General features: G+C 46.1%; 1 protein-coding gene across 5 annotated transcripts in view; it reads left to right on the forward strand.

Moving 5' to 3' along the window:
- The first annotated feature begins 175 nt into the window (after positions 1–175).
- BTBD9 (BTB domain containing 9) overlaps positions 176–22,971 on the forward strand; it is a 302,994-nt gene continuing 280,198 nt past the window's right edge. For 2 of the 5 annotated variants that reach the window (XM_089529598.1, XM_089529594.1), the window contains exons 1-3: positions 349–617; positions 1,183–1,246; positions 20,863–21,071. In XM_089529598.1, coding sequence (XP_089385724.1) covers positions 20,887–21,071 — 185 coding nt within the window. In that variant the 5' untranslated portion in view covers positions 349–617; positions 1,183–1,246; positions 20,863–20,886. Of the gene's footprint in view, positions 216–348; positions 618–1,182; positions 1,247–20,862; positions 21,072–22,971 lie in introns of those variants that run through there. The other 3 variants (XM_089529595.1, XM_089529597.1, XM_089529596.1) reach the window with 3 other exon arrangements.

The raw sequence follows: 22,971 nt of genomic DNA on the forward strand, positions 1-22,971 counted from the left end.
TAGGGATATAAATCTGGGGCCAAACAGGGTTATTTCTCGAATAAACTACATTTCCCACAGCCCTCTAGCCATTCCTCTGCTCTGACGTCACTCCGGGCGTCAGCGCGTAGAGGGGAGCTGGGGCGTCGTTGCTAAGTGACGTCAGCGCGCAAGGCGACGCGTAGAACGGCGCAGCCGGCGGAGAAGGGGGCCTGACCGTGCTCTTCAGCCGGTGGGTGAGTCTGAGGGGAGGGTGGGTCGCGCGCAGGGCCCCCTCCTCCTCCGCGGGAGGGAGGGAGGGAGGGAGGGAGGGAGGAATGGCCGTTATGACCGTTGACCCCGCCCCCTCCCCTCGAGGCCCTTCATCATGGCTGGGGAGGGGGCGTGGCTTGACCAGTGCCATGGCTAGCAAGGGCTGGCTTCGCAGGGCTCTCTCTCTCTGTGTTAATGGACTGGGTCCAGTGCCTTCACGTCAAGACTCTGCTGGGTTTTTCTCTAGGGACCGAGGAGGAGTGATAATGACAACAATGATAATGACAGCGATAGCAGCACCAACAGGCTTCTTCCCATAGAGACACCTGCTTGCCCAATCTGCAAACAGTCCTTGCCTGGTTCCCTGCCTCAATCCATACAGAAAGGTGGGTAGGAAGAAGTAATAATAATAATAGTAATAGTAATAGTTTACTATACCTAATAATAAAAATAGGCAGCTGCTGCTTGTTCACCCTGCAAAAGATGCCTGCATGGTTCCCTGCCTCAATCCATGGGGAGAGCTGGGGAGGAAGAAATAATAATAATAATAATAGTTTACTAAACATAACAACAACAATAATAGACACCTGTGTGGGCACTTTGCAAATAGTGTCTGAATGGTTCCCCATCTTGATCCATGTGGAGAGGTAGGCAGTAATAATAATAACAATAATAATAACAATAATCTACTAAGCATGTTTTGTTGTTGTTGTTGTTGTTGTTTATATTAGTTATAGGCACCTTCCTGGGCACCCTGCACACAATGCCTGGTGGTTCACTGCCTCAGTCTATAGGGAGAGATGTGTAATAATAATAATAATAATAATAATAATAATAATAGGCACCTGCAAATAGTGCCTGCATGGCTCCCCACCTCAGTCCATGGGGAGAGGCAGGTAAGAAATAATGATAACAAAAAGAATAACAAATCATTATTGTTATTAATTACAGGCACCCATCTGGACCCTCTGTGAACAGTTCCTGTGTTGCTCCTTGTCTAGATCTGTAGGGAGAGGTGAGTAAGAAAGCATCCTCATCATCCTCATCATGGCAGGAGCCATGCAGGCCCTGTCTGCAGAATGGCCAGGCTGATGCCTCTATGGGAAGCCTGTTGGCATATCCAGAATGTAACTACATCCTCCAGTTCGCGTTTCCCAAGAGGCATACTGACTCTGATACTACAGGTGTAAATAACAGCTATAAATAGCAGATAAATACGTAACAGATGACAGGTTGATTTTATGGGTCCTGCTTCTGTTGCTATTCACCAAAATTGATTTACACCATCGTGTCATTATAGAAGCTCACGGTAAAACAGCTGTTGATAAGTTTTGAACTTTTGAGAGTGAATAAAAGGTTTTTACATGGGGGTCTGTGTTAATAATGTGCAAGCCTTTGTAGGGAAAGCATTTCATTAATGGAGCACCATAGTCAAAAAGCCACTCCCCCCCCCCCCAATTATCCTCTTCTCATCTGAAAAGAAAAGAAAGAGCATGGTTGAGCTAAGAGTGTGGGCTTGATAATACGGGATGAGGATCTCCTTCAGCTATTTTGCTCAAGCCATTTTAGATGTTGTGGGTGGTAGTCTGCCTGCTGCATGTTGCGTTAGCTTCTGTTCCAGAGGCAGCTCCACCATGCCTGGGCCCAGAGACAGATGAAAGGCCCTCTCTCCATCTTAACTGCTATCACCCTGGCCTTTGAGAGAGACAAGAACCGGCAGTTTCTGCTGGACTTGATCCCCTTCCTCACTGCCAGTCTCTTTTCCTTTTGAGTCATCTATTTTTATATTGTAAGCGTGAGGACATGAGGCTGTCCAATTAACAATTTGTAAGCTGCTCTGAGAGCCTTTGTGGCAGAAGAGCAGTGCATCAATATTTGAAATGAAATGAAATGAAATCCAGGCCAGTCCGTATTGGGCCTAACTGATACTTCTTGGGAATGTTGTCATCCTTTTGCCTTTCTTTGAATCTGCTCCAACGTGTCTATATCTTAAAACGAAGGACCCAAAAACTGAATGCAGTATTGCAGATGAGGCTTGACCTGTACAGAATATAGAGGGACTATTACTTCTTTTAACTGGGGCTGCATTCGCACTGCAGAAATAGTTCTGCTTGACACTGCTTTGACTGCCATGGCTCCATCCTATGAAGCCACAACAAACTACAGATCTCAAAATTCCATAGAATGGAGCCACGGCAGTTAAGCGTGGTGTGAAACTGTATAACTTCTGCAGTCCAGATGCAGGCTTGGACTATATTTTGATTAATGCTGGCTGAAATAGCATTCACTTTCTTTGCTGCAGCAACACACTGATGGTTCATGTTCAATTTATGATCAACAGATAATCCAAGATCCTTTTTGCATGTAGTACAGCTGAGCCATGTATAGTAGGTTTTGTAAAAACCTGTGTTTTTGGCAATTGGTAGTAACATGTTTAGTTAATAGAAGGATACCACTGATAAAATGCAAACTCTTAACTGGCTATAGTGCAATTCCATCTTGAGCATTCAAAAGTGGCACCTCTTCCCATCTTAGCTGTTCAGTGGCAACCCCACCTCCCCTTATATTATAGTTGTTCAGTTCGTAATCCGTGTCTGAGAAGTAAGGGACTGAAGTAAGGTGGATGGAAGAAGGCAGAGGGAGCATTTGGAAGCCAGGCATGAGATTCCAAACATGGAAACAAGTGAGTGTGGTGGATGGTAGGAAGGGTTGGGGACATTGGCAAGGGATGAGATTTTAAGTTGGGACAGGTGTGAGAGGGGGCATTTGAACAACATTTGACTGCTACGGCAAGCTGAGGGTTTTTCTGTGCCAAGGCTCAGCAAGTGTTATTAGCAAGTTTTAAAATATTGGAGAGGGGGTTCTCTCCATTCTTGAGGGGGCTTCAGAGGCTTGGGGGGGCATACTTTGCCCACTCCTGCCATAAATACGTATTTTCATGTATAATTATTCTTACAATTAAGATTTATCCATTTTAAAATTTGTGGCAAATTAAGTGAATATCTTAGCCAACAGCAATTTTTTGGGGGGGATATGCACCTATCCCTATTTTCCCCATTAGTCCTGTTGTTTTTACAATGTGATTTTCTGTAGCACAGATAGTTTAAGGAACATAATTATCACAGTCTAGAAAAAACATACTGTATCCCTTGCCCTGTACCTGTGCAAAAGTAGAATTTTGTATTTGTCAGTACTAAATTTCATTTTATTAATTTCTGCCCAGTTTTCTAGGTCTAGCTCCTTCTGAATTCTCTTACTGCCTTTTGATGTGTTAGCCACCCTCCCACTTCTGTATCATCTGTAAACTTGATAAGAAGTCTCTCCATTACTTGAAGAGTAATGATGCTATGGCAGAACCCTGAGGTACTCCACTTGAGACTTCCTTGTAGTTTGAAGCCCAGCCATTGTGGATGACTCTTTGATGGCACCTGTGATGTGACCTCCTTTCTAAGCCTTGGGATTACCTTTTACCTCTCACTTATAAAAGGCCCCTCATCAAAGACACCTGCCCAGCATCCACCTAAGTGTATAACCTAAATGTCCACTTAAATGTATACACTTTCCCTAAATGTATACAAGGAGAGGATCCCAAGTGTCTTCCTCTTAATAGTTTAATATCTTAGGTAGTGTGTTTGTTTGTGCCTATATGGCTTAGAATTCATCCAAGGAGAGGCTTCTGTTACAACAAATAAACATTGACTTTATTGAGTAACATTGAGCAAGAATGTAGCTTAGTTCAAGCATGGTATGATTACATTAATGTAACAGCTGCAGGCATCTCACAGTTTCCTCTTTACAATCTCCAACACACTTTCTCTCCCAGTCAGTATCCTTCTCTCAACTCGGGGCCTGAACAGACGGTCCCTTTGCAGTGGCTTGCCGCTGCTCCTTTAACCACCAGATCGGGGCCGCAGCAACTCCACGCTGCAGCCCCCATCCAGTGATTTGCAGGCTCTAAAGGAAGCAGCAAAATGCTGCTCCTTTTTGAGCTGAAAAAAACTGTCCTTGCTGCGGCAGTGGTGCTTTTGCTTCGTTTCTCTGGTGCATCGTGTGTAAATGCTGCTTTCTTCTTGGCTTTACTTCGCGAATGAAGATTCAGGAAGGACTCATGCGTGCTTTCTACAAGCGCGTTGATGACGTTGGATGTATCCTTCGAGCCTGTGCAATGGATTTTTCTGGTGGAGCGCAGCGTGCACAGAACTGGCCTCACCCTTGAAACCAGAGGTTCGACTGCTGAGGCCTTGATGAGCATGGACGGTGGCAGCGAGGTCCTCGGGTCGTAGGTTTGGTTAGAGTTTCCTTCTCTTAGATGGTTGACCTTACAGGGTTAGACGAGCACCATCTGCCCGGGTTTGGGATTAGAGTTTTCCTTCTCCTAGGGTGGTTGCCATAAGGCTAGAGAGCCCATCCTGCCCTTTGGGGCTCTTGGTCAGACCCTTCGGTTGTGACCTGTCTGGCATGAGAGGCCCTACCGGTGGCTATTATACCACCGCCAGCATAGCTCACAACTTCATTAGGGTACGCAAGCCTCTCCCCTGCACAGTCAGAGCATAGCTGGAGGGGAATAGGAGGCCGGAAGATGACAGTTAAGGAGGGAGGAGCCTTGTGATATCCAGCCAGGACTGTTTGAATCTCCCCCTGCATTCTCTTCATATTAGTTCAGGCCATGGTATGTTTCAGTGTAGGAAATGTTCATTGTATTAGTTGTGGGAGGAGCTGTAGGATCCCCTGCTTTTTTTCCAGGTTTGGTTTGCCCCTTCCCAGCATGCTCTGTTTTAGCTGGAGGCTTTTAGTTTGGGGCAGTCTTTGCTGTGAGCAGGCAGAGAGCTGTCTTTTGGTGGCAAACAGGCCCAGACAGCCAGAAAGGGCATTTCTTACATGTTAGCCAATTTAGTTACCAAGAACAAGTTAGCCAATTTAGTTACCAAGAACAAGTTAGTCATTTTAGTTACCAGAAACAAGTCAGCGAAATTAGTTACCTACATCAAGCCAAAGAATTCAGGAGCTGAAAGACCCTGCACCAGCTCCATTGAGCGAGGAGATCAAACCCAGATAGATGACATCCTGAAGATTGCTGAAACTCAAACTGTAAAGTATCTTTTATCTAGAGCTGGGGAGGAGAAAACTCTTTACTTTTGTTCTTTAAATTAAACTTCCCCCTTTTTGAACTTTACATTCAGCTTCAGAGCCTTTTTGGGTAAAAGAGTTTGATTTCACCAGGATACCGGCGTTGCACACTCGAACCTGCCACCACCTTTAGTTGGGTGTGTCTTCACAAGCCTCTTTCTTCAGGCTAGCCCTGGTGGAGCTAGGTCTGCCTGATCACTCCCTCTCAGGCCGGAAAAATGCTGCACTGCAGGAGGATATCCACACCGCCCACTGTCTGACCAAGCAGGTGGCATGACAGCAGCTTGGAGTTAGAGTCAGGGCATGCGGCTGCCACACCACCACTCCACCTGATGGCAGCTCATAGTGCCGGTCTGTTCAGCCTCTCAGTTCCCTTCAGCTTCTTTCAACTCTCTTAAACTCCCCTCTCAACTGAACTCACAGTCACTCACTCCTGCCTTTTATATCTACTCCTTCCCCTGCAGCTCCTCCCTCACAGTCACCCCGAATCATGATTGACTGGCAGGAAACCAAGTCTGCCCATGACTCTGTCCATGAGGCACTTCACTTGAGATTTCCTTGTACAAAATCTGTGGATGCTCAAGTCCCATTAAATACAATGGCAACACAAAATGGTGTCTCTTATATAAAACGGATAATCAAGGTTTGCTATTTGGATTTTTAAAAATGTTTTCAAGCCATGGATGCTTGAATCCGTGGATATAGTATCTGTGGATAAGGAGGGGACCGACTGTAGTTTGAAGTGCAGCCGTTGATAACTCTTAGAGCATGGCTTTTCAAAAATTATGGTGCTACCATCTATTTGTTATTTATTCAGTTTGCTAATCAAAATATTGTGAGAGATCTTATCAAATGCTTTCCTGAAATCCAGATAAATATCTACAGCATTCCCACCATCTACTAAAATAATAATCTCATTAAAAAAGAAAAGAAATAAGGTCAATTTAAGGTACTGCACTTACGGCAGAAAAATAAAATGCACAGATATAGGATGGGGGACACCTGGCTGAATGAGACTACATGTGAAAGGGATCTTGGAGTCCAAGTAGACCACAAGTTGAACATGAGTGAACAGTGTGATGCGGCAGCTAAAAAGGCCAATGCAGTTTTAGGCTGCATCAATAAAAAATATAGTGTCTAGATCAAGAGAAGTAATAGTTCCACTCAATTCTGCTCTGGTCAGGCCCCACCTGGAATATTGTGTCCTGTTCTGGGCACCACAATTCAAAAAGGATGTTGAGAAACCAGAGCGTGTCAAAAGCAGGGCGACTAAAATGGTGAAGGGTCTGGAAACAATGCCCTATGAGGAACGGCTTAGGGAGCTGGGGATGTTTAGCCTGGAGAAAAGAAGATTAAGAGGTGATATGATAGCCCTGTTTAAATATTTGAAGGGGTGTCACATTGAGGAGGGAACAAGCTTGTTTTCTGCTGCTCCAGAGAACAGGACCAGGAACAGTGGATCCAAGCTGCAGGAAAAGAGATTCCACCTCAACATTAGGAGGAACTTCCTGACAGTAAGGGCTGTTCGACAGTGGAACAAACTCCCTTGGAGTGTAGTGGAGTCTCCTTCTTTGGAGGTCTTTAAGCAGAGGCTGGATGGCCATCCGTCGGGGATGCTTTGATTGAGATTTCCTGCATTGCAGGGGGTTGGACTGGATGGCCCTTGTAGCCTCTTCCAGCTCTATGATTCTATCATTCTATGATTCTAATTTAGCAGGATTTGTTCTTGACCAATTGATGCTGCCTCCTACTCTTCATTGTCATCAAAGTACTAGCACACAAACTCCTGTGTAATCCTTTCTAATATTTTTTTTCCGAGTACTGAAGTCAGGCTGATTGGCTTGTAGTTTCCTGCACTTTTTTGGGGGTGTGGGGTGTGGGTGGGTGTGGGTATGGAGTTTGAAAAGAGGGACAGTGTTTGCTCTTTTCCAGTCCTCTGATATTTCATTTACTAACCCATATTGGTCAAAAATGATGGCAAGTGGTTCTGCGACTATATCAGCCATACTCTGAGGTGTAACTTCATCTGGCCCTGCAGATTTGAACTCATTTGGGTTAATTGAGTGATCCTTGGCTGAATCCTTATCAATCTTGCTTTGCAACCCAGATTCCTTGCCAAGGGCTCTTCTGCTGCATGGGTGTATATAGTCTTTTTTTTCCGGGGAGGGGGGAACTAATGCAAAATAGATATTGAGCTTTTCTGTCTCTTTCTTGTGATTTGTTAGCATTTTATCATCCGTGGAGTGGGAGAGGCAGAGGGCAGAAAGTTGGGCCCTCAAATCCAATTAGACACACGCAGGGCAAACACTTCCAGAAAGCATAAAAGGTGGTGCCTGAGCCACTGAGAAGAGAACTTTTGGAATTCAAGCTGTGAAGAATTGAAGGGAAGACTCAGAAAAGCCCAGCAAGAAGAAAACAGTAATGAAAAAGGCAATGAATAGTCATTAGCCCATTCTATGTGTGGAGCAAGCTCCAAGGTCTCATTCTGTCCCCAACATGGACGTCACCTAAAAATCTGGTTTTACCACATTTTGCAACACTTTGGGTGGGAGAGGCAACAGAAAAGTGCCCCTGTTCTTTGTTTTAGAGGAGAACCACCTTGCCTGGTAGCTTTCAGGGGCAGCAATTCCCATTTTCATCTGGATTTTTTTTTTTTTGTTTTTGTTTTTTTTTTTGCTGCCCAAGGGCCTTCCAGGGGCACAAAAACACTCACTTGGGGTATATATCATCTGAAGGTCAAATGATAGCCATCTTTAAGTAACTGAAGGAATGCAGTGTAGAAGATGACAAGCTTGTTTTCTGCTTCTCTAGAAACTAGGACCAGTGAATTCAAACTGAAAGAAAAGAGATTTCACTTAAACATGAAGAAGAATTTTCTTATGGTAAAAGCTATTTGACAGTAGACTGGACTGCCTTGGCGTGTGGTGGATTGATTGTTCTTAGTTGGTGGTCTTTAAATAAACATTATATGGCTATCTCTCAGATTTGCTTTGGACTAAATGGCCCTTGGGGTTACTTCCAACTCTATGGTTTTATGATTTAAACCATGTTTACTCTATTTGATAGCTGAAAAGGCTTCCAGAGCAGGTTACATAATAGATTTTGTTGTTGTGGGTTAGCGGCCATGAGGGAGGGCTTGATGAACATTTATCTCTGTGTAAAGAAGGGATAGGGAGCTGTAGAAGATGAGGGATGGACTCTACTTTCACACACACACACACACCTACCTTATGGATCATACCTATCCCTTTTGTAAAAACTGACTGGAATTCTGTTTTGGGCCCCTACACACTTGAAATCAGGTAATACAATAAAGAATTAGATTAAAACAACCAAATTTTCAATAAAACAAAGCAATGAACTAAGACATCTTAAAAAGTGGTATCCTCACAATGATACCAAGAGATGATAAAGACATAGCAAGGCAGGCTATCCTTGTGATAGAGTTCCCTTTGAAGGGACTTAAATTGATTGAACCCTTTGAATGGATTCTTGCTGTGAACCCTTTCTCTTTTATTTTACAGTGGACCATCCACTGGGGTTAGGGACATAGGGTCTTTATGAAAGTGGGAAAACCACAAATTAATTTAAAAAAAAAAAATCCAAGATACATCTCTCTAACAATCTCTATGTCCTCCAGAGCAACTCTGTGGTCAACACTGGCTGGAAGTTGACTACAGAATAGTTCTGGAGAACATACAAATGCCTAAAGAACTGTTATTTCTAGGAATCTTTGGGTCCCCCAGCATGACCTCTGGCAGAAGTTAGCCATTGAGTCATGTTGGAGGACCTAGAGATGCTAGAGAGAACATATTATCTGCAATAATCAAATCTGCAGAAGTCAAAGTCACAAATTTGGAAGGCTGTTCTCTGTACTATCCATTTGCCAACATGGAATGGGAAATTTGCATACAAAGATAATTGTATGTCAAGTTCAGTATTATTTTGGGAGTTTTAATGTTCTATAATGCTGACTACCTGACCAGCTCTTTAAGAAGGCAGGGAGCTGAAGATTCTAGCAGAAATAGTGTGATCTGTCAATTGCTTGGTATTTACATACTTGAATTTAAGTTGATGTAAATGTTTCTCTTGAAATTGCTATTTTTAAGTGCTGTTAACTTCAGTGGTGGGAAGGAAACACAAACTATGCAATTATCTTCATCTTTCCATTTTGTTTATAATTATTCTCAGTTCCTATATTTAGTTATACATCTGATCAGGTTTTAAAATTACCTCTAAGTTCTGTTGATCTCCTACGGACCCATAAGAAGTTAGCTTATTTGTGCCAACAAAAGTATTACTGTAGGTATTTATTGCACACAGTTTTGCCTTGCTTGTGCAATATACTATGTGGTGCTGCATCAAAACAAAATGCATAGCAAGTTGAACAGTATCAGAAAAATAGCACATTTTCTTTTAATAACCAGATCAGTAATGAGGCATAGGGAAGGTTTCATTGAAGGGGCAGGGTAGCAAGTGTAGGAGAGCAGTGGTTCGTAACCTATGGTCCAGGTACTTCCAGGGGGTCTGTGAATGCTTGATGGCTGCTTAGTCCACCTGGATCTTGCAGTGGAGCAGATATATGATTGGAGCCAGGGCTGGCTGGCTGGCTGGCTAGGCCTGTGTGTCGCCTGTCATGTGGCCATTCCACTGTTGTAAGGAGGTAGACTGAGCAGCTGAGTGACAACGGAGCTGATAGCCAGCCATTGCCCTTCTCTCTCTTCCTCTTAGTTGGGAGCAGCCCAGGCTCCTATCACAAAAATGCTTCAACACCACCTTTTGCTTTGCCTTTTTCATCAGAAGGGGGGTGGAGAGACCTATATGGGAGAAGGAGGGAAGGAAAGAAAGAAAAAAGGAAAGAAAGAGTGGGTGGACTGGTTAGGGTGACCAGATGCCATAGCAATAAAGGAAGACAAGGCACTGCAAAATGTAGGGCATTACCAATGAAAGCTAAGAACAATAATATAAGTATAAATTCACGCTTTTTAGTCATGTTTAAAATGGAGAATATTTTGGAATTCCCCTTGGACAGAAGGCTGAAATGTAGAACATATCTTGGAAACGGAGGACATCTGATTACCCTGTGGACTAACAAGCAAGCAAAGCTTCTGGCACCCCCACCTCAAAACAGATGTCAACTAACAGAAGCCTCTTCCGAGTTAACCGGGGCATTTACCCATGACACAGCTCCCCATCACCGCCACCACCTTCCCTGCTCTGCATTCCCTTTGCCTTCCTCTTGCTCTGTCTCCTTTCCCGCCAATAGCCCCATACCTTGGCACCACAACAGCTCTGCCTTGCTCCCAGACTGCCTCTGCCAGGCATCACCTCTACACCTTTTTTCTACTTCCTAGTTCATTCCATATCCCATCAAAATGTTCTTAGTGGTATGATAGAATCATAGTATCTCAGAATCTTAGAGCTGGAAGGGACTGCTGTGGGAGGAGAGTTACAGACTCCCGTTTTTGGACAGTGCTTCACAATCCCCTGCTTCTGGGGAGCAGAGTTATTGACTTCCACATACACAGGTCATTTTTTGGACTTCATGATTCCCTCGCTTCTGGGGAGAAGAACTCAATGTGCTTCAGCCTCAGTGCGAATAGCAACATGCAAGGCGTTGGACCCTGTCACGTGGTCACTCTGCTGTTGCTTATCTGTTCAGCCCACCTCCTTCCAGGAGTGGAGTGGCCACATGACAGGAACCATGGCAAAGGCTAGCAAGCCCTGTGCATTGTCATTCAGTCTGCTCCAACTACAAGGTGGTGGGAAGAAGCAGGAGAAAAGACATCCCTTCCCTCTCTGGTGTCTCTGAAGGAAGGTTTAAAAGATAGTGCAATTGCTGGCTCAGTGTTCAAGTGTTGTTGTTGTTGTTGTTATTATTTTAAATCTTGATTTAGGTTTTGGGGGTCCACAACAACAAAATATATTTAAAGAAGGTTCCTGGTAAAGAACAGGTTAAGAACCACAGCAGTAGAGGATACAGAAACAGCATAGTTCCTGTTCTAATGGCATATAACCAATATTAAGACACTTGGAATTGTTTGTGTGGTGCTTGCACATTATGTACTGATTTGCCATTTGTTGTTCAAATCTGAAGCACTGTCTGAGAGAGCGTTGTGTACTTATGGTCTTGAAGATCATAAGTATATATTGTTTTTAGCTGTCCCAGTTTTTAATCTTAAAACATGAAATTGGAGATATACAGCTGGTTGGTCCAATAGTAGCAATGTGAGAATTGGCATAATTGTCTTTATCCTGTCATCCTTAGCAATTAGTTTAGTTAAATTCCACATTACTTAATATTTTGACATTTGTTCCTTGATGTTAATGTGGAGAATCTTATTTCATCTTTTACACACATAAATAAAAAAGCAGGCCTCGTTTTAAGAAGCCTTTCTGCAAGCCTATCACTTTGTCTTATGTGATTGCAGCCACACCTGAATTAACTTGCCTTTTTTCTTTTGATGGAACAGTCATTTAACCTGACATCCAATATCCAGAAGTTGTGATGAAAATGATGTACACTAAGATAATCCAGTTACCTTCCCATTGTAATTCTTTGTAATGGAGGGCAGGGGAGATGGTGAGCTTGTCAATTCCCATGGGAAGAAGAAAATGGTGATGTGATTATTCTTTTTTCTTTCTTTTTGTTCCTTTTGAAGTGTAAATTGATATTAAATCCCAGAAGACTGAAAAATGGTATGATTTCTAAAATGAGAATTAATATATAGATACTGTATAGTTTTCTCAAATGTAAATATCTAAGGTGCTCAAGACAGTACACATTCGCTCCCTTATCATTTTATTCTCACATTTACCTGTATGACGTTATTTCTTTCAAAGTGCCAAATAATTCATTTTTTTCTATTAGCATTGCCATTGTACATTTAGCAGCAGAGAAGGGGCCGAGCATCCTGACTTCGGGTGGCTCCGCCCACTTGGCTCCTGGTAGGCAGGTAGGAAACAAAAGAACAAAGGAAGTGACCGGGGCCCTGTCCCCCTCGCCCTTGCGGGCGGAGCTACCCAGGACCCCCAGTCTTCTTCCTGCCTCGCACCTGGTAGGACGTTTCTCATCCAGCTCCAGATTTCTCAGCTCATCGATCCCCGGACCCGCCTGGCTCCTTTCTCTCTCTTCCTCAGTTCTCTCTCTCTTTCCTCCCTCAAACTCCTCTTTAAAAAAAAAAAAAAAAAAAAAAAAACAAGCCCATCGCTTTCTCTACCTCCCGACCCTCTTTCTTCCCCCCTTCTCCTCCCCTCCCCACCACCGCGGGAGATATGGCCACCGACAAGGATGCCAGAGCCACCGGGGAACTCGCTTCCACTCTGCCCGGGCCAGCCCCGGCTTTGCCGGCTGCTCGCCGAGCGGCATCTCCATCGGCGCCCCTGGAAGTGGAAGCGCGGCCGCAGCGACCGGAGGAAGCCCTCCCTTCCGCTGTCGGGTCAAGGGACTCCCAAGCGACCCAGCTGTGGTCAGAAGAGGGAGAGCCCTCACCTTCCAACACCGGCGAGGACGTGAGTAACTCTCCCCCGCCGCCACAGATCCTGAGGTGGTTCAGGGCCTTCCTGGAGCAGGAAGCTCCCTCCACCACCAGGGCGCTCCAGGGAGGGAACGAGGGCACAGGCTCGCGCTCCCGCGAGGCCAGCGCACCAGCTTGGGGGACTGCTGCCTTCCCAGGGGGGGGGACCACTCCTGATGTGGCCAGGGGCCATGCTCCCACAGGCCTTTCTCCCCAGCGACTCCTTCCCAGGGGGGTGGGGGATGGCGCCGGGCTTCCCCCAGGCCAACGCGGACCTCTCTCAAGGGGCTCATGGCGGCCGCCATGCTCGCCGGCCCGCGCCCCGCCCACTTCCGGAGGACCCGGAAGCGCCCGGGCGGCACCACGTGGCCGCTCATGGGCGCCGCCATCTTGGCCATGCGGCCGCCCATGGGCGCCGCCATCTTGGCCAGTCAGAGGCCAATGGCCACCGCCACCGCGGACAAGCGGCGGCGGGGCCGGATGCACCAGAACGGGAGGGTGGTGTCACCGGGGGGGGTCGGGGAGGTCCCCTCCACCGCCAGCGAGCCTCAGCTCAGGGGCCAGCCCAGGGAGCAGCGAGGACGCAAAGCGTCCAGGAAGCGGAGTTCCCCGGCACGGGGATCAGGCACCAGGGAGTCCTCCCCCAGTCTCACCCCTCTCAGCCAGACAGGGGCCCACTGCTCAGAAGAGGAAGAGGAAGGGGCTTCATCCTCTTCCTCCGAATCAGAACGCTCCTACCTTCCGCCACCCAAGCGCCCCCGCCATGATAGGGCCTCTAGCCGCAAGCGCCCTCGCACCACGCTTCCCTCCGAGGACGAAATCTCGGAGGACTCTCACAGCCCTTCAGCCTCTGAGGCAGAGGAGGGCGAGCTGTCACAAGATGAAGGAGAGCCCAAAACAGACGCACAACTGTCCTCGCGCCTATTTAAACCAGAGGACTATGTCCCACTCATTAAAAAGACAACCAAGACCCTAGGCATTACCCTGCCCACAGGACAGACCACCCCCTCCCCCGATTCAGACCTCCCCAAGATGAGCGAGGATTTGTTCCCAGTATCGGTCTCTCCAGTCCAGCAGATTCCCTGCCCGCTTAACATCATGCAGATTATTAGGGACGAATGGGCGAAGCCAGCCTCCGCCAGGTCCAATCACGGCATCACCCGCAAGTACTACGTACTGCAGCCAGCCGTCATGGACAAACTTAAGATTCCATCCGTGGACGCCCCTGTGTCGGCTCTCGTCTCGTCGGCCGTCTTCTCTAGGGATGGGGAGGACACCCTCAGAAACCCAGAGGACCGTAGGGCCGAGGGGGCACTTAAAAAGGCCCATGAGGCCCTATCCATCGCCATCAGGGCCGCGTCCACTGTTTCCATGGTGATGCGGGCCAGTCTCCAGTGGTCCCGCCAGCTTCTGGACCTCCTGCCCAGCCCAGACACCAAGGTTAAGCAAACCATTAACAAAATTGCCAGAGCAGCAGCCTTCGCTGCCGATGGCACCCTTGACACCATCCAACAGTGTGCTCGAGCCCAGGCAGCAGCCGTGGCAGTCCGCAGGCAGTTCTGGCTTAAGAACTGGAACGTGGATTCCAAGTCCAAGCAGAACCTGGCCTTTTCCCCGTTCCTTGGTTCCAAGCTGTTCGGAGAATCCCTAGAGCCAGTGCTAGTAGAGGGAAAGGACAAGAGGAAGGCTCTTCCCACTTCCAAGAAAAGGGACGATAAAAGACAGTATAGGAACCGTTCTTCCTTTCGCCCCAACCAATCCTCCTACCCCTCTTCCTCCAATTCCTTTCGAGCCAGGGAGTCCAGGCCCAACAGGTCGCAGTGGGGAGATTCGAGATTCACCAAACAGACTAAACATCCCTTCCCCTCCAAAGAGGGAGCAGGGCCCAAGCAACCCCGCAAAACTAGCTCACAATGACGGCGTTCCCCCAGTAGGAGGCAGGCTACAGGGATTCGGCCACGTTTGGGAGACATCCACCTCAGACAAATGGGTCCTAGATACCATCCAGCAGGGCTACAAGATAATATTCCATCGTACGCCTCCCGACAAATTTATACCGTCTCCCAGATCAACCGATCCCAACAAGCACCGCCTCCTACTGGAGGCCATCGAGCGCCTGCTACACATCAAGGCCATCGAGCCCGTTCCGAGGCAAGAGAGGGGACAAGGCTGCTATTCCACCTTCTTCCTTGTTCCCAAGAAAAACGGATCCTGGAGAGCCATATTGAACCTCAGAGGGGTCAACCGGTTCGTCCTGAAGAAAAGATTCAGAATGGAGACACTCAAGTCCATCCTAGACAGTCTCCAGCCGGAAGACTACCTTTCCTCGCTGGACCTGCAAGATGTTTATCTTCATATTTTGATTCACCCTTCCTCAAGAAGATTCCTCAGATTCAGATATGGCAAGCGCCACTACCAATACAGAGCCCTTCCCTTTGGGCTAGCCTCTTCCCCCAGAGTGTTCACCAAGATAATGGTGGCACTTGTCGCCCGATGGAGAACCCAGCGATTGCACGTCTACCCCTACCTCGACGACCTGCTGATCCGGTCATCCTCCAGGCTCCAGGGGGTTCACGACATCAATCACATCCTCAGCTCCCTGCAGGATCACGGCTTCCTCCTGAATCTCGAGAAGAGCTCGCTGACTCCAGGTCAACAGATCCACCATCTGGGAGCCATAATAGACACCCAGGCGGGGACGGTACTCCTGCCTCCAGACCGCATCCAGTCCATACAGAACGCCATCTCCAAGGTCCTGCAGACCACGCGCCCCAGCCTCCAGCTCTTGGCCCACCTCCAGGGCCTCATGATCGCAGCCATCCAGTGCCTGCCCTGGGCGAGATTCCACGCCAGGCCTCTGCAATGGCTCCTTCTTCCTCACCAGCGGGCCATTATCCTCAAAAGACACAAGAAAATACAGCTCTCCAGCGAAGTAAGACAGTCGCTTCGTTGGTGGATGTCCAAGGCAGTTCACCGAGGTCGCCAAATTTGGAGAACCCCGAGTGTTCAGGTCACCACGGATGCCAGCCTCCGGGGCTGGGGAGCGATATGCGGAACACAGCTGGCCCAGGGCAAATGGAGCCCAGAGGAACGAACACACAGCATCAATTGGTTGGAGCTCCGGGCAATCCGCCTTTCTCTCCTCGCCTTCAGTCAGGCGATCCACCAGAGGTCAGTCCTGGTCAGGACGGACAACACTACAGCCAAGGCACATGTGAATCGCCAAGGGGGAACCAGATCCAGGTCCCTGATGAGCGAGGCTCGATCCCTTCTAACTTGGGCAGAGGCCAATCTCATAACCCTAGAGGCCGAACACCTTCAAGGATCCCTAAACTCAAAAGCCGACTGGCTGAGCAGAACGGATATCGACCAAGGGGAGTGGAGTCTCCACCCTCAGACCTTCCAGATCATCACAGACAGACTCGGCCAACCCGTACTGGACCTGTTCGCCTCCCCCGCCAATGCCAAAACTTCCAGGTTTCTCTCAAGGTTCCAAACGGAAGGGGCCGAGGGAATAGACGCCCTCAACTGCCCCTGGCCACCAGGCCTCCTCTATGCCTTCCCGCCGACTCCGTTGCTCACGAAGCTCCTAGCAAGGATACGCAGGACCAGCGCACAGGTTATCCTCGTGGCTCCAGCGTGGCCGCGGCGTCCCTGGTTCTCAGAGATTCTTGCCATGGCGACTCAAGGCTTCGCCCTCCCGCTCAGGCCGGACCTCCTAGCACAAGGACAGATCCATCACCCGGACCCAGCCTGGCTACGGCTTCACGCCTGGAAATTGAACGCCACATGCTGAGCGGATATGGCTACTCTCCAGAAGTGGTTGAATCCATTCTCGCTTCGAGGCGCCAATCTACGAATAGAATCTATGAATACACCTTCAGGGCATTCAAAAGGTGGTGCAAGGTCAAAAACAGGGACTTCATCAAGATCTCTGTCCCAACAGTGCTCCAGTTCTTACAGGATGGCTTCCTCCAGGGCCTGCGGCCCAACACCATCAAGAGACAAGTGGCAGCCATCACCTCCATACTGCCCCATGAGGCCGCAGCCAGGATTTCCCAACACCCTCATATCCGGAGGCTGCTCAAAGGGGTCGCCAATAGGGCGCCCCCAACGAAGCATCGATTCCCGTCCTGGGACCTGCACAAAGTCCTCAAGGCCTTGACCATCCCGCCTTTCGAGCCACTGAGGGAAGTACCCCTCAAGTTCCTGACCCTCAAGACACTGATACTGACGGCACTCACATCAGCCAGGCGCATCTCCGAAATCGGTGCCCTATCCGTCCGCAAAGAGTTGTGCATCATCAGGCCTGACTCTGTTCTCCTGAGGCCTGACCCAACCTTTGTCCCTAAGGTTAACTCCGTGTTCCACACCTCCCAGGACATCGTCCTCCCGTCCTTCTGCCCCCGACCCACTAAGGACCTAGAAAGGTGCTGGCATACTCTCGACGTTCGCAGAGCCATAAAAGTTTACCTCAAGAGAACAGCCACTTTCAGGAGATCGGAGGCACTATTCGTATCCTTTCGACCTAACTCCAAGGGCAAAAAGGTGTCAGCCTCCACCTTAGCAAGGTGGATCAAGCAGTGCATCGGCCAGTGCTACAAGTCACTCAACCTTCAACCTCCAGCCGACATCACCGCTCACTCGACGAGAAGTGCGGCTACGTCTGCGGCCTTATCCACCAATGCTCCGTTGGCGGAAATCTGCAGGGCGGCCACTTGGAAGTCCCCGTCGACGTTCACCAGACATTATAAACTTGACCTCTTCCAATCGGCAGAAGCGGCCTTTGGCCGGAGGGTTTTGCAACAGGTGGTTTCGGATCCGCCCTCCGCGCCAGCCAGCCCGCCCTAGTACCTGGTCTGCTTTTATAAATCCCGAAGTCAGGATGCTCGGCCCCTTCTCTGCTGCTAAATAGAACGTTGGACTTACCTGAAAGACGTCCCTTTACAGCAGAGAAGGTACGAGCATCCTCCCCACCCTACTTGCCTACTGGCGCGGGTGGGCGGATGTGAGTTCTTCTATACCACATTAATATTATGCTTCTCGGCTTAAAATTGACTGGGGGTCCTGGGTAGCTCCGCCCGCAAGGGCGAGGGGGACAGGGCCCCGGTCACTTCCTTTGTTCTTTTGTTTCCTACCTGCCTACCAGGAGCCAAGTGGGCGGAGCCACCCGAAGTCAGGATGCTCGTACCTTCTCTGCTGTAAAGGGACGTCTTTCAGGTAAGTCCAACGTTCTATTTCCACAGATTGTAGTATGTTTTTGTGTAGTATGTATTTGTCCTCTTCCCCTGTCCTCCTGTCTCTCTGTGTGCCCTCCAAAATGGCTTCGTGTGCCAGAGAGGGCGAATATGCCATAGGCTTGCTACTATGGGCCTAACCTCCCTGGACAGTTTCTCTGACTCCATTTTTTCCGGTGTGCTTCTAGGAGAGAGAAACCAAATGGGCAGAGGGTTTAATCAACTTGGATTCGGTAGCTTTCACTGTCATGAGTTGCGTTATAGGTTGTCTCATTTGGATCCGGGAGGCATCTTGAATCTAATATTAGTGGTGGTTCTGCTTGTAAGTTGGCCTTCTCTACATGATAGTGTTGGGAGATTAAATTTACAGTTTCTGAAGTTTTTTTCCCCCATGCTATTTTGACATCTGCGTGAAACTACTAGGAGAAGTTTGGTCTGAAGTATCATCAGTATGTACACAGACATACAGCTTTCTTTTCATGTTCATCAGAAGCAGTTTGGAACCTGTTCTGAACCAGTGCTGTGTATAGTAATGACTTGTATGAGTGTGAAAAAAAGTTGAATCAGACACAGTGAAGATAATGTTGGTTGGGTTTCATTCATCCAGGTGAATGGTTTTCAGTTTCAGTGGATTGTAGTCCTTGAGACAGGGTTGTGTCCAGTGGGAGCCATACTACCCTTTAATTCTTGAATCCCTAAGTCCCAGCTTCCCAAAGCTTCCAGTTCGCAGCCTCAATTTAGTTATTCAGGTAGAAAAACACACCTAAATGCTACCAAAAATCTCCAAATACAGCAGTTTTCGTAGCACCTGGCAGCACCCAAGCCAAATTGCCTGCAAAAATTCTAGTCACTTCTCAGTTGCATTCTCTGAAGAACTACAGCTCATTTCAGGAGTTAAAACAGTCCCCTGCCAAATTTTTCACTCTTCCTATAGATTAAAAATTTGATAGTGTCATTCAAGAGTCATTGACATCTGTGGCTTGAAGCACCTTTTAATTCACCTTCAATGTATTTAGATGGTAATAGCTTTGCCACCAATGCCCATGCTTATGGGCCCAATTTCAAGTTTTTAGACTTGAAAGCCTTAAAATACTATTCGTCTCCCTACACACATATACTAACTTCAATAAATTCTTCAGACTCTGTTCTGAGCACTTTGTTCAGTGGGGGACTACAATGGAGAGGACTGGTTCTTTTTTTAAGTAACAACATATACTTGGGATGGCACAGAGGAGCAATCCACCAGAGATAGGTTAAAGCCTACATGCCAACCAATGATGCAGGAAAATTTAAAAACATCTCTGGTGGACTGCTCCTCCTGCCATCCCAGAATGACAATTCATTGTGAGTACCAACCACTCAGTTTCCGTCCTTCCTAGAGAACATACAGTATTTAGCACTAGGTGAAGGCCTTTGTGTTTATCATATCCTTTTAAATAACTCTAGTCTGGCCCTCTCAGACATTTTTTTAAATGGTTTTAATTCTAGTGCTTCTGTGAAATTTGTTCTTTGTACTTACAGTATATTGTTTTTGCTTTCATGCTTATTTTGTATTTATACTCATTCCTCCCCATTTGCAGACTTCCCATTTGCGGTTTTGAGTTTCCGCAAATGGCAAGCTAGGCGGGACAAAATGGTGTGCGCAGGAGGGGCTTGACTATCTAAAGGTGGCGGTGGTGGTCTGGAATGGATGGGGAGGGATGACTGTAAATTGTTCTTAGGTTTGTTGTAAGCTGTCCAGAGAACCTTATGTTGTAAAGAAGTTCATGAAGCATTCAAATGTCATAAATAATAAGTGAAGGTAGCCTATTTATTGCTTTGTAAAATTTGACATAGAGTGCCAGGCCTGGGGAAAAGGGCATAAATGTAAATGTTTGTATGGGTATTTGTGTGTGTATATCTTTGGTATTCCAAGGATTTGCTTTCAATTAGTAAAAAAAAAAAAAAAGAGAGAGGAAAAAAATCACATCAGAAAATGTTTTATTTAAATGTTCACAGAACTTTTTCCCCATTCCCCTATGGAAATTCAAAAATGTGGCTTCCAAAAATTATGCACTGTGTGGGTAACATGAACAGAGCAAAATTGCTGAAACATATGTTTTGCAAATGCCATGTCTCCCTTTGAGAGATCTTTTAGGCTTTGCAAGTAAAGAGCAGAAGGTTTATCTTTCAATAAAAGCTCCTTCAGTCTGAAAGCACACTGGACCTAGAGTCTTTCCCTGTAGAGCTTTTTCAAGGACTTATTAGTATCTCTCCCTTTATAAAACATGATTTGCTGGAAAGACATCCCATATTAATAATTGAAAATCGCTATGATCTCAGTTTTGGAGAGTTAATCAGGCCCCTCTGAGAATAGGTCATAAATACTCATATTCTAGCTAATTACGGATGAAAACTCTTGGTGTAGATTTCAATATTTAATCTGCGTACCACTATATGGTTCTTAATTGATCTGCCCTGGTAACAGAATCAATTTTAACTTGTAGGGAATATTCTAATTAGCTAGCTGGCTGACTGTTCGGAAATCCTACAAAATAATGATTTTTTTCCCTTCTAATTCAGTTTATAAAGACTTGTTTATTTGGTACAGTTAGCCTGACAGTGTTATGCTCTGACATTTTAAATTGGGACTTTCTTCTTGCAAAACATCTTTTAGCATCATTTAATGAAAATAAGATTGCATTTACATGACTTTTAAGTAAGTTATAGAGAAGCATCTTTTTAATATTCTAATCCTCTTTTTAAAACAGGTGTAGGGTCAAGCATTCTGCAAGATGAGTAACAGTCATCCACTCCGCCCTTACACAGCAGTTGGTGAAATTGACCACGTTCATATTCTGTCCGATCATGTTGGTGTTCTGATGAATGGGGAAGAATACAGCGATGTTACCTTTATTGTGGAAAAGAAGCGTTTTCCTGCACATAGAGTGATTCTGGCAGCAAGGTGTCAGTATTTCAGGTGAAGTATAGTTTTCTGTGAGATGTACTTAGACCTTCTGGGTACGCAAGATGAAAAAAATAATAATAGCAAATTGCTGCTGTCTGTTCAGTGCGTGAAAGCTGTCTGAACATTTCTTATGGCACAGTATTTTTAAATGTGGAAAGATACCTATATTACGCTGTCACATTTTAACCTACATTAGATAGGTATTTCAAATCAATGTGTCATGTTAAAGGATGGTCATATATTTGTACATGCTTGGTTCCAGGAAAAATAGCCTCAGTGACTTAGTGGTGAAATTTACCTATGAGTTGTTTTTATAAAATACAAGTAATAATAATAATAATAATAATAATAATAATAATGTTTATATTTCCCGCCTCTCCCAAGGATCGAGGCGGGATTACATCAGTAAAAATGATACAATAATACAAATATGATCAATAAAACACTAATACTGAAATAACCGACATTCCTATTAGTTCTCTAAAATAACAATTCATCAATTCATCATTAGCCAAAAATCATAGTCAGGAGTGGAGCAATCATCATAACCATTAACTGTATATACATAACAGGTATATACAGTTAATGAAGCAGATGTGTTCGTGAGTATGACTTCTTCAATAGAAAATGTGCTAGTAGAAGCTGAAATAAGCTGGAAAGAATAGGGATAGTTCCTACACCACAAAAAAGAAAAAAAAAGAAGAGTAGTTCAACATGTTTCAGGAGACTTTATTGAAAACTAGCAATATACACATGTGAGGTTAAACAGGTTAAGTAAGCCTTGGATATGCAAACCACTGCATATTAAACCTTTGAAAAGCCACTGGAAGACTTTTTTCCGAAATGCATCCAGGGATGACTTTCTTTCACAAGCCTCTGTTCTTCTTTTGACGTCCATTTTGTTGGTAAGCCTACATATCTGTGCTTTTCAACATGGTAGAAGGAGGTGATGAGGGACTTATCTGCTCACCCCTTTGCTTCATGTTTTGCTGTTCACACATGTTCCATAAATGAATCTTGAGGCAGCTGTTGTTCACCCTGCCTATGGTAAGAAGGCTACAGTAGGATCAACTAGAGTAGAATCTCATTCTTTCCCAGTTTAAGCTTTACTGCACTGTTTTTTGTAGGTTTTTCGGGCTATGTGGCCATGTTCTAGAAGAGTTTCTTCCTGATGTTTTGCCAGCATCTGTAGCGAAATGTCAGGAAGAAACTCTTCTAGAACATAGCCACATAGCCCGAAAAACCCACAAATAACTATGAATGCCGGCCATGAAAGCCTCCGACTTTACTGCACTGTTTACTGCAGACATGCTGTTGAAGCCTGAAACTCTGTGTTACCCCAGCCTTCCTTCACCACCCTCCCAGTACCAATGCTGCTAAAAAAAACCTTTCAGCTAGAAGGAGAACAAGGAGAAAAGGGGGTTGGGCAACCATAAAAAGACCATGTAAAATGGAGCTTCTTTGTAACTGAGGTATGCCTGCAATATGAGTTAGAATTACATAGCCAGACCTGAAATTTTACATTTTACCTCTTACATCCTCACATTTTTTTTCATTCTTGAAATGCAGTTACGTAGTTTCCCCCACAGTTAGAAAAGTAACTCTCTTTTCCCTGCAGCCTCCAGTGCAACATGTTCTGTGGCCCTGCCTAATACTAGAAGCATGCAGGGAAGCAGAATTAAAGTTACTTTTCTTACAGAATTCAATATATGCCCCCTTTAGATAACATAACTATAGCAACCATAGTTTCTGATGAATAAAATTACCCAATAGTGGTTGGGATGTGCATCAATAATAATAATAGTAGTAGTAGTAGTAGTAGTTGTAGTGGTAATAATAATAATAATAAATTTTATTTATATGCTGCCTCTCCCACAGGATCGAGGCAGCTTACAACATTGAATAGAACACA

The sequence above is a fragment of the Sceloporus occidentalis genome, unplaced genomic scaffold (genome assembly GCF_023333645.1).
Source record: "Sceloporus occidentalis isolate IW3139 unplaced genomic scaffold, rSceOcc1.0.p SCAF_6, whole genome shotgun sequence".
Lineage (NCBI taxonomy): Eukaryota > Metazoa > Chordata > Lepidosauria > Squamata > Phrynosomatidae > Sceloporus > Sceloporus occidentalis.